This window comes from Macaca fascicularis, chromosome 14 (assembly GCF_037993035.2).
Source record: "Macaca fascicularis isolate 582-1 chromosome 14, T2T-MFA8v1.1".
Classification (NCBI taxonomy): Eukaryota; Metazoa; Chordata; class Mammalia; order Primates; family Cercopithecidae; genus Macaca; species Macaca fascicularis.
In genome coordinates this window covers 15,404,531-15,416,848 of record NC_088388.1, presented here as the reverse complement: position 1 = coordinate 15,416,848, position 12,318 = coordinate 15,404,531, and the positions used below count along the sequence as shown (strand labels likewise).

The 12,318-nt window shown below is 37.7% G+C and overlaps 2 protein-coding genes across 2 annotated transcripts in view; both read right to left on the bottom strand.

Moving 5' to 3' along the window:
* LOC123566762 (olfactory receptor 10Q1) overlaps positions 1-12,318 on the bottom strand; it is a 63,831-nt gene that overhangs the window by 19,811 nt on the left and 31,702 nt on the right. The window lies entirely within an intron of this gene.
* On the bottom strand, positions 6,807-7,780 carry OR10W1 (olfactory receptor family 10 subfamily W member 1). Its single transcript, XM_005577798.5, is given in 2 exon segments — positions 6,807-7,311; positions 7,313-7,780. Coding segments are annotated over 2 exon segments (951 nt in total). The 3' UTR covers positions 6,807-6,828.

The following is a 12,318-nucleotide window of genomic DNA, read 5'->3' as shown; positions in this document are numbered from 1 at the left end:
AGTGTGTTAGATGGTGATCACTAAATATAAAAAGTGGAATAAGGTAAGAGCATTGGGGGAATAAGAATGAGAAAGTGATGTGATGGCTATGACAGGAAATAATGCTACTTTAAGTAAGGGTGTTCAAGGAAGACCTCTCTGAGACCATATTAGACTATAATCTGAGAGATGACAAGCCACACAGATGGTGAGAAGGGTGTTTCCAGGCAGAGGCCATAGCATGTAAAATGGTCTCTACTGAAGCCAAAATAAGTACATCGAATTTATCCATAAAGGCCCAAAATATCCAAAATCCATGTGTGTGAGTATAGCTTGCCCTTTATGTTCATGGCAATGATCATTCCAAAGAGTGATTACTACCTTTACTACTTAACTACCTTAACTACTTAACCAGAAGGGATTATTTGGTTCTGAGTACATATATAAGTAAAGGCAGTTAAGCGCACAAAAAGCCTATATTTAGATGTGTTTTGCTTTTCTCTAAATCTCTTGATAAAACTCTAGCTTCATTCAGTAGAATTAGTAATGGCAAGTTCAAAATGCATAATCAAGCATGTTCCACAGTAATTGCAAAGACACATTGTTTCAAGCTCAGTAGCATGAAGCCTGCTGTGGTCAGTGATTCTAAGGCAGAGGTCATAGCTAATAACATTGTTGATTTTTTGATTAATTAATCTACATGAGGCCCTTTCAATCATTTTAAATATATTACAAACCATGGTACCAAATGAAGTTACTTTAAGGTGTTAGTAAAGACAAAGAAAAAAAGGATCAAGAACTGAGCCCTGGTGCATATCAACATTTGGGTGTCAGAACAATAATGAGAGTCTAGCAAAGAATATTGAGAGGATAAAAATGAAGAGAGGGAATTTAAAATGCCATCTATATGCTAATGATTTCTAAATTTTGTTGGTAGTTATAACCTTTCTTCTGAACTCTTGAGCTAAATACTTAAAAGTTTTTTCAAATGCAACATACCCAAAACATAATTCTTAAATTTCTCCACTATATTTGATTTTCTCACATGATTTTTCATTTTAGTAAGTGACATCTCATTCTACTTTCTTAGATCAAAAAATGTTTTAGAGTTACACTTGACTCTGCTGTTTTACTCATGCCCCATATATAGTCTGTATAAAATTGTACTCGATTTACCTTCAAAATACATCCAGAATATAATTAGAGTCATCCCTCAGTGTGCCTGGTGGATTAGTTCCATTAAACACTGAAGATATCAACATCTGCTGATGCTTAGGTCTCTTATATAAAATGGTGTGGTATTAGCATGTGTCTTCCAAAATTACTTTTTGTGGGTACGTGGTAGGTGTACATATCTATAGGGTACTTGAGATTTTGAAACAGGCATGCAATGTGAAATAAGCCCATCTTGGAGAATAGGGTGTCCATCTCCTCAAGCATTCATCCTTTGAGTTGTAAATAATCCAATCACACTTTATAAGTTATTCAAAATGTACAATGAGGTTATTATTGATTATGGACACCCTGTTGTACTATCAAACAGTAGGTCTTATTCATTGTTTCTAACTTTTTGTTGTACCCCTTAATGATCTCTACCTCCCCACCTCAACCCCCCACTATACTTACTAGCCTCTGGTAACCATCCTTCTCCTCTCGACGTCTGTGAGGTCAATTGTTTTGGTTTCTAGATCCAGCACATAAGTGAGAACATGCAATGTCTGTATTCCTGTGCCTGACTTATTTCACTTAACATAATGATCTCCAGTTCTGTACAGGTTGGAAATGACTGGATCTCATTCTTTTTTTGTGGCTGAATAGTACCCTATTGTGTATATGTACCATATTTTTTTAATCCATTAATCCATTTATGGGCACTTAGGTTGCATCTAAATCTTAGCTATTATAAACACTCCTGCAATAAACATAGGAGTGCAGATATCTCTTTGATATATTGATTTTCTTTCTCTTGAATTAAGGGTTTCATTCTTCTGCATATGGCTATCTAGTTGTCCCAACACCATTTATTGAAGAGTCTGTCTTTTCCCCAGTGTATATTCTCGGCACGTTTGTTGAAAATTTCTGGATTTCTGGACCATGTGGTAGCTCAATTTTTAGTTTTTGAGGAAACTCCAAACTGTTCTCCATAGGTGGTTGTACTAATTTACTTTCCCACCAACAGTGTACTAGAGTTCCCTTTTCTCCACATCCTCACCAGCATTTGTTACTGACTGTCTTTTCGATATAAGTCATTTTAACTGGGGTGAGATGATACCTCGTTGTTTTGATTTGCATTTTTCTGATGATGAATTATTTGAACATCTTTTCATATGCATGTTTGCCATTTGCATGTCTTCTTTTGAGAAATGTCTATTCAAATCTTTTACCCATTTTTAAAATTGGATTATTAGATTTTTTTCCCTATAGAGTTATTTGAGCTTCTTATATATTCTGGTTGTTAATCCATTGTCAGATGGGTAGTTCGCAAATATTTTCTTCCAGTCTATGGGTTGTTTCTTCACTTTGTTGACTGTATTATTTGCCATGCAGAAGCTTTTTAACTTGATGTGATCCCATTTATCCATTTTTGCTTTGGGTGCCTTTGCTTGTGAGGTACTGCTTAAGAAATTTTTCCCAGACCAATGTCCTGAAGAATTTCCCCAATGTTTTCTTGCAGTAGTTTCATAGTATGAGGTCTTTAATCCATTTTGATTTGATTTTTGAATATGTTGACAGTTAAGAGTTTCATTCTGCATATGGCTGTCTAGTTGTCCCAACACCATTTATTGAAGAGTCTGTCTTTTCCCCAGTGTATATTCTTGGCACCTTTGTTGAAAATGAGTTCACTGTAGGTGTGCAGATTTGTTTCTGGGTTCTCTATTTTGTTCCATTGATCTCTGTGTCTGTTTTTATGCCAGTACCACGCTGTTTTGGTTACTATAGCTGTATAGTATAATTTGAATTCAGCTAATGTAATTACTCCAGTTTTTTGCTTAGAAAAGCTTTGGCTATTCTGGGTCTTTTGTGGTTCCATATAATTAAAAAAATTTTTTTTTTCTATTTCTGTGGGGAATGTTATTGGTATTTTCATGGGGATTGCATTGAATCTGTCGATTGCGTTAGGTAGTATAAACATTTTAATAATATTGATTCTTCCAATCCATGAACATGGAATATTTTTCCACTTTTTGTTGTCCTTGTCCATTTTTTTTATCAGTGTTTCATAGTTTTTATTATAGAAATCTTTCACTTATTTCAATAAGTTAATACCTAGGTATTTAATTTTATTTGTGGCTATTGTAAGTGGGATTACTTTTAAAATTTCTTTTTCAGATTGTTCACTGTCGACATATGGAAATGTTACTGATATTTATATGTTGATTCTGTATCCTGCAACTTTAATGAATTTGTTTATCAGTTCTAATGGTTTTCTTGTGGAGTTTTTAGGTTTTTATCCAAACATAAAATTATGTCATCTGCAAACAAAGATAATTTGACTTCTTACATTCCAATTTGTATCCCTTTATATCATTCTCTTGTCTGAGTGCTCTAGCTAGGACTTCTAGTACTATGTTGAATAACAGTGGTGTAAGTGGGCATCCTCATTCTAGATCTTAGAGGGACAGCTTTGAGTTTTTTTCACTCAGTATGATACTAGCTATAGGTCTGTCATATATGGTTGATCATTTAGGTAATTTCTCATCCTTTACTCTCTTCTCACCCTCCCACCTTTCTAAGTCTCCAATGTCTATTATTCCATTCTATATGGACTATGTCCATATGTACACATCGTTTAGCTTCCACTTACAAGTAAGAACATGCAGCATTTGACTTTTTATTTCTGAGTAATTCAACTTAAGACAATGGCCTCCAGTTGCATCCATGTTGGTGCAAAAGACATGATTTTATTTTTTTAATGATTGAGTAGTATTCCATGATATACGTATGCCATATTTTCTTTATCCAGTCACCCATGGATGGACACTTATACTGAGTCCCTATCTTTGCTATTGTGAACACTGCTGCAATAGACATACAAGTGCAAGTGTCTTTTTGATATAATGATTTCTTTTCCTTTGAGGATATACACAGTAGTGGAATTGCTAGTTCAAATGGTAGATCTATTTTTTGTTCTTTGAGAAATCTCCAAACTGCTTTTCATATAGGTTGAACTAATTTACATTCCCACCAACAGTGTATGAGTGTCCCCTTTTCTCTGCATCCTCACCAACATGTTATTTTTGACTTTTTAATAATAGCTATTCTGGCCAATTGAAGATAGTATCTCATTGTGGTTTTAAATTGCATTCTCTGATGATTAATCATGTTGAGCATTTTTTTTCATATGCTTCTTGGCCATTTGTATATGTTTTTTGAAAAATGTCTGTTTATGTCCTTTGCCTATGTTTTATGGTGTTATTTGTTTTCTTGTTTAGTTGTTTCAGTTCCTTGTTGATTCTGGATATTAGTCTTTTATCAGATGCATAATTTGCAAATATTTCCCCCAATTCATGAGGGCAGAAGAGTTCTCTGACAGTTTAGATATTGGTGGTCCGCTGCAGAGGAAAGGGGAGCTAAAACATTCCCAACTACCCTTTCAATGAAATACTAACTCCCTTGGTGTTCCTAGCTTATCTCTTGCCAGCCTCTGGTTCCCATCTTTTTCTGTGCTCCGGCTTCTTCCCCTGAGTTCTCTGCTAGGCTCCAGTACTTTCCCTTCGATTTTATATTTGAGTTCTGCTTGTTCAGTTGTAACTTTTGTGTAAGCTTGCAAGTATATTTTCTCATTTTGTATGTTATCTCTCTTTTTAAAATTTCAATTTGAGATTGGTTGGATGCACAATATGGAACCTGAGGAAAGGTAGGCTGTCTATACTTGCCTAGATTGTTACAATAGATGTGTAAAAAGATTCTGATTCAATATTCCTCTAAAATACTATATTTTCTACTTTGCAGGCAGAGTGGTTCATTTAACATGTAAGCCTCATAGTGCTATTCCTCTGCTCAAATCCTTTCAGTGTCTTTGAATCTTACTTAGAGTAAAATCAAAGTTCTTACTTTGACCTGTAAATCCCTATGATCTTGACTCTGTTATTTTTGACATCATCTCTGACCACACCACCTTCTGTTCCCCTGCCTTTCACTTGGTGCCTCAAGCAACACAGCTTCCCTGCAGTTTTGGGAGGAGCAACAGAGCCTAATGATAATGATTAAGATGATACATTGTCTGGGTTTGTCCAAGGGGGATACAGTACACGACCCCCACAGTAGATGCCTGAAGCTGTGGATAGTACTGAACACAATATATAGTAGCAGATGGGTAGTGTATACAGTGTGGATACGCTGGACAAAGGGAGGGACGATTCATTCCCAGGTGGGAGAGAGCAGGATGGCTTGGGATTTCATCACTTTACTCAGAACAGGAAACAATTTAAAACTTATGAATTGTTCATTTCTGGAATTTTCTATTTAATATTTTTATATTGCATTGACCATGAGTAACTGCAACTGTGGAAAGTAAACCTGTGGGTAAGTAGAAACTATTGTATTGGCTTCACTGTCTGGGTCTGTTTTCTGAGAACTCTCCCATTTATCTAAAAAACAGAGATAATAGTCTTAATGAGCTTTTTGAAGATTGATAGAATATATATTTCTGGCACACAGGAAGCACTTAATGTTATCTATTACTAACAACTAGTATTTGAAAATATAAATTTGAGGTTAAATAATATCTTTTTATATAGTAATTGTTTAACCAATACCTTATTATAGGAAAAGTAGGTTAATTTCTTTTCTTTTCTTTTTTTTTTTTGAGACCAAGGGAGTCTCACTCTATCACCCAGGCTGGAGTGCAATGACACGATCTCAGCTCACAACAACCTCCACCTCCCAGGTTCAAGCGGTTCTCCTGCCTCAGCCTCCCGAGTAGCTGCAATTACAGGCACGTGCCACCACACCAGGCTAATTTTTCCATTTTTAGTAGAGATGGGGTTTCACCATGTTGGCCGGGCTGGTCTCAAACTCTTAACCTCATGATCTGCCCACCTCAGCCTCCCAAAATGCTGGGATTACAGGCATGAGCCACCACACCCAGCCTATTTTCATTTTTATATATGATACTACGTTAAACAACCTTTGTTCTGATTGTTCTCTGTTTGACACTAGTTCTCAAGGTTTTTGTCTGCCTTTCCCTGTGCCCTAGGAGACTGACTTCTGTGGACTGATTCAGCCAGTCTCCCCTCCCCAGTTGCGGCCAGTTGAGCTTGGCCAGTGGAGACAGGGCAAGAAATGGAAGATTTTGAGCAGAGAGACTCTGGGGTATTTACCTCCCTGTCTCTTCCTTGCATGGCCATAGTTCGGCCATAGTTTCTTTTTATTTCTGACGCCACAGTTTCTACCAAGTGGTTTATCTCCTTAGATCTAGCTGTCACTGGACTCTGATAATGTTGCATCCTTCTTCTATGGCACACCTTTTAAGTCTAGGGCTGAGATGCTAGCATGTTAGTTCCATTCCACATTTTATTGGTTTCCTTACCCATAATCACTACAGATAATCTTTTTAAAATATATTTTAGTTAAAATCTATTGAGTGAGCTATCTCTTCGCAGTTGGTAACTGGACAAAGTATTATACTTGCCACTTTATATCACTTTATGCTCATTTTTGAGAAGAGAAATTACTGAGTCAAATTGTAGAAACATTTAAAAATCTTTGGCACACTTAAACAGTATCCATATAATTTATACCATCTTTTAGATGAGTTTTAACACCAAATAATAGAAATTTCAGTTTCATAGAGATTTGGTGGGCTAGAACCAACTACTTGCCTGATAGGTTGTCTCCTCATCTTTCCTAGCTGTTCTGGGAAAGGCAGTTCCTGGTAAGAACTCTCCCTATGGCCCCTTTCATCTCACTGTTCCTCAGGGCACAGATGAGTGGGTTGAGCAGTGGGGTTCCCAATGTGTACACCAGTGAGATGAACTGATCTTGCTTGGGGTGGTAGCTGGAGCTGGGGCGCAGGTACATGAAGGCACAACAGCCATACTGTAGCAGCACCACAGTGAGGTGGGAAGAGCAGGTGGAGAAGGCCCGGTGGCGGCCAGCAGCCGAGCGGATCTTGAGCACAGCAGCCACTATGAAGGTGTAGGAGGTGGTGATGAGGAAGAAAGGCACAGCAATGGCTAGTATGGCTGCCACCAGCACTGACTGCTCATGAATATGACTCTGAGCACAAACAAGATGCATGACTGGTGGCACATCACAAAAGAAGTGCTCAATGTCCCGAGTCTGGCAGAATGGCAGAGAGAAGATGAAGGCTACCAGTTGTAAGTTGTAAGGACAAGAACAGACCACTGACGACTGATGCCACAACCAAGTGGACACAAAGAGTCAATGTCATGAGGAGAGGGTACTGTAAGGGGTGGCAAATGGCCACATAGCGGTCATAGGCCATGACAGCCAAGAGGAAGCAATCAGCACTGCCCAGTGCAATGAAGAAAGTCATCTGGGTGGCACAGCCCAGGAGGGTGATGGTCTTCTCTGACTGTAGGGTGTTGGCCAGGATATGGGGCACCACCACTGCAGTGTAGCATATTTCAATCCCAGAAAGGCTGCCCAGGAAATAGTACATGGGTGTGCATAGACGGGCTTCTGTGTGAATAGACACTACAACGAGGATGTTCCCAGTGATGATCAATCCATAAACAAGGCTGACCCCAATGAAGGACAGAATACACAGTTCTGGGCAGGAAGGATAGGCCAGGAACACAAATTCCATCAACACTGAGTGATTTTCCCAGGTCATTGAGCTAACAGTATTTCTCTGTGGAGAGTTACAAGTAAAGAGGGAAGAATCAGACTGAAGATAAATTAAATTACACTCTGAGCCATGAATCTAATGTAATCAGGACTGGAGTTAGAAACTGGAAGGATCAAGACTAGTTCTTTTTCTTTTCTCCACTTTTACCAAGTTTCTCCTCATTAATATCTACACCTCAATTTCTACCTGCCAAGAGTTGGGCCAAACTATGTAAGATACTATTGAAGAAAAATGGCAGAGGAAGTGGAGCTATTTTCAGAAGGAGTGGAATGAAAATTCAATTCTTTCAGCAAATTCACAAGAAAGTGTCAAGGAATTCTTGGGACTAGAAATCATTAAGGTAGGGAGATAAGCCATTTATTCATTCATATATTTATGAGGTTGGTGCAAAAGTAATTGCAGTTTTGCCATTACTTTTGATGGCAAAAACTGCAATTACTTTTGCACCAACTAATATTTACACTCAGTGTCTCCTGGGGTATTGAATAAGTGATATGTCAATGTAACTCTCAAAACTAGTGATATGATGGGAAATGAAGAAAGAAAAAAATTACCCATGGAGCAAAGGGCTAACAGAGGCCTGAGTATGACAGTGTGAGGGATATACCTTGGAAAACAAAGCCCTCTCTACTATTGGTTTTTCTATCCTTATCTGATCAGGAGAAGTATGAGGCTTGAAGGAAACAAGGTGTTTTATCATATGTTTCTTCCTGGCTCGGGTGGAGGTATGAGAAAACATGTGATCCCAAGCTGTTGGAAATCTAAGACGCCTTCCTGTGAATTTGGGCATGATTATGAAAGTCTAAGCCTGTCTCTTTTTCATATTTCTCAAAGCTAATGTGAAATCTGGGAGAAGCCATATATTTCCACAAAACCCTTTTAATAAACAGACATAATTTGCAAAGGGCATTCATTCCACTTCTTTTCCCAGACCAACTCATATTAAATAAGGTGGAAAAGACGTAATGTGTGACCTTGTTTCAACGTGCCAAATTTTAATATTTCCTGTTATTGAATATGAGATTTGAAGAGAAATCTCTACCCAGAAGCACCACTTACAGTAAAAATTATTCACACAAACCCACCTCAATGTCACAAGCGTGGGGGAAAAATATGAGTAGGCAGCTACAAATAATAAGAGCACCTAGGGCAGAAATGGCTCTCTGCTGTTTTTCCAACAGCTAACAAGCGGTATCTATTTCAGTTGGTCTCTTTTCCTGAGCTGAACTTCAATAATACTTTGAATGGTTCTAATGCCACTTAGCGTATTGCACATTATACTATATCATGTGGAGGAGGGGCAGTGTATCAATGTGAAATCAGCAGTGAAGGGAAGTGATGTGGTTTGAATAATTCTAGCTCCTGGCTTCATGATGTTAGGTAATATATAGTTTCTCTGAGCCCCAATTTCTGTATTTGAAAAATGGGAATAATTATTATACTTAGACAAAAGAATTGCTGTAAGTTTAAATGCAATAGTAATGTAAGATATCACAATGAACTATCCATAGTAATGGTAACCTAATAAAAGATAATCATCATTATTATTTATAAATTCAAGGGCAGCCATTTTGCTTTATTTACATTTTGATCATCCCATATAAGCAAGCCTAATGTTGTACAAATATTAGACACTCAATAATTATATGTTGAATGGATAATACAGCTTGAAAATGTTATTTATACATTTTCTTCATTTTCTACTTTCACTTTGCAGTGCAGTGAAAGATTTAAGATTATTCATAATCAAATCACTTGTTTAGGAGCCCTTATATAAAACAACTTCATATCTAAGATTTGGGCTGTGCTGTGGGAAAAATTCTGTCATTCAAGAACATAGCATATGGAAGTCTACAACAGGCATACATCTAAGGCTAGTCTACCGTCTATATTATTATAGAGAGACACTTTGAAATCTGTGTCACAATGATAACTTCTGAGAATTTTATTGTAGTCTATTACACTTATATCATCTTTTCAAAAAGTTATATTTTGTTTTCAATTGACAATAATAATTGTACAATGTGATGCTTTGATACATATACACATTGTGGAAGGATCAAATCAGGCTAATCAGCATATCCATCATGTCATATAGTTATCTGAATACTGCTCTCTATAATATTTATAATCTCAATACTCCACCTATAATAAAATATTTAAAATATTTACATCAGAGCTATTATAAGTCATAAATTCTAAGTGCAAGAAGGGACCTGGAAAATGGCCAGTTTGATCCCCTATTAGATACTTGAATTTCCAATACAGTGTGTAGACATTGGGTCATGTTCAAAGCCCAGGGAATCCCATTATCTCCTGGTTTGCTTGCTCTGCTGTGGAAATACTGGACTCTCTGAAAGTCATTTCTGTAACAAACTGAGACCTGCCTCTGTGCACCTTCTAAATGTTCCTTTTGTTCTACACAATATGACTCTTTCTTTCTCTCTCTCTCTTTTCTTTCTCTCTCTTCTTTCTTTCCTTCCTTCCTTTCTTTCTCTCTCTCTTTTCTCTCTTCTTTCTCTCTCTTCCTTCCTTCCTTCCTTCCTTCCTTCCTTCCTTCCTTCCTTCCTTCCTTCCTTCCTTCCTTCCTTCCTTCCTTCCTTCCTTCCTTCCTTCCTTCCTTCCTTCCTTTCTCTCTCTCTCTCTCTCTCTCTCTTTCTCTTTCTTTCTTTTTCTTTTTTTGACGGAGTTTCACTCTTGTTGCCCAGGCTGCAGTTCAATGGCACAATCTCGGCTCACTGCAACCTCTGCCTCCTGAGTTCAAGCGATTTTCCTGCTTCAGCCTTCCAAGTAGCTGGGATTATAGGTGCCCATCACCAGGCCCAGCTAATTTTTTTGTATTTTCAGTAGAGACGGGCTTTCACCGTGTTGGCCAGGCTGGTCTTCAACTCCTGACCTCAGGTGATCCACCTGCCTCAGCCTCCCAAAGTGGTGGGATTACAGGCGTGAGCCACCACACCTGGCCCAATATGGCCATTTCTACTCAAAACACCAGATGCTAAAGCGCTGTTATCCTGTAGCCCTGTTTTTTCTTTTCTTCCTAATTTCCTTTTGCTATTTCTCATATGACATGGTTTTGATGTGTCTCACAATTTAAGCTCTGGAAATGTTCTCATTTAAAATATCTTTTAAAAAATTGTGCAGCTTGTGACAGATCACAGGAATGGTTACATTAAATAGATCTAGACAGATAAAATAGTGGAGTTCATGGTTCCAAGACAGTGAAAATTATTGTATCAACACATCCATCAACTTGCCTTTCCAAGTTGTCACTAAATATGTTGCATAGGACAGACGCAAGAACACTTCATCATCCCCAGAAACCTCCCCCCAGATTTCAGTGTATCCAGGTCAAACTTCACATCATTCTCCCACCTTCCTTCTTACCTCTCCAGATAGCCTTCCTCAAGTTGGCAAGAATGACCTGAGATACATTATTTTTGTTTGTTCTGGAAATCTGGATACTCTAGACTAGAACAGCTCTACAAATGTCTAGTAAGTATTGTGCAAAAAAGGGGTTTAGTGGATTTGTCATTCAACAAACCTGAGCTAGATTCTCAGTGTACTATTAATAGCATAATCCCCTGGAAGATCATCTCACATTAATTTCTGTTTCCTCATGTTTAAAAGATGCAAATAATAATACTTACATAATGGAGTTGTGATGAAATCACAAAAAGTGTTCTGTGATTTACAGAACACTTAGTTTAATGTATGAAACCTATTTAGTTGCATAATAAACGTTAATTCTTCCCTGCTTTTGTTGTATCTTTTAAGGGTATGATAATAATATCTGCTTTACAGCAGAAGATTAAATGAGGTACCATATGAATAAAAGGTTTTTATTAACCCTTAAACCTTATAGAATTTATATTTATTCAATCCCTCAACATTTCTTTGACTGAGATTAGTTATTATCATTCTAACCAGAAAAATTGGGCTTCCCAGTGAATTTCAGAGAAAACACTGTAAGTTATAGGCTGAACTAGTTCTGAAATATTGGAGTCTTTATTTGTAAAGCCACTATTTTACTTTTCTAGCTCAATGACAGTTGGTGCTGGAACACTGCAAATCTTGAAGAAGGCAAGACATTCTCTTACCTTAAACTTGGAAAGGGAGAGAGAGACACTGAGCCAGCCTCTTCTGAGATATTCGTAAAAGAGAGGACCTAGCAGTGATGTCTGACTGCTCTGGTAGATCAAGAAGGGAGGGTCATGAGCCTGGAGAGGCTGCCCAGTGGGACTGAGCCTTATGTAACTTCCCAAACAGAAGCCATGGAGCAAGTCAATTGCTTTGTAATCTAGGGTCTTGTCTCATAAGTTCCATCTCCCAGAAGAAGGTAGCTTAGTGATTGTTGACCTTCTCTCCTGTTACCAGATAATTAAGCCAAACTAAAACTGTCTCTTCACTTAGGATCCCCTGTCACATGGAGGGTCTAGAGTATGCTTGTCAAAGTAAAGACTAGTATTCAACCACTTAGTAACACTCTCAGTACCCAAAATAATTTCCTGAAAAACACCAAG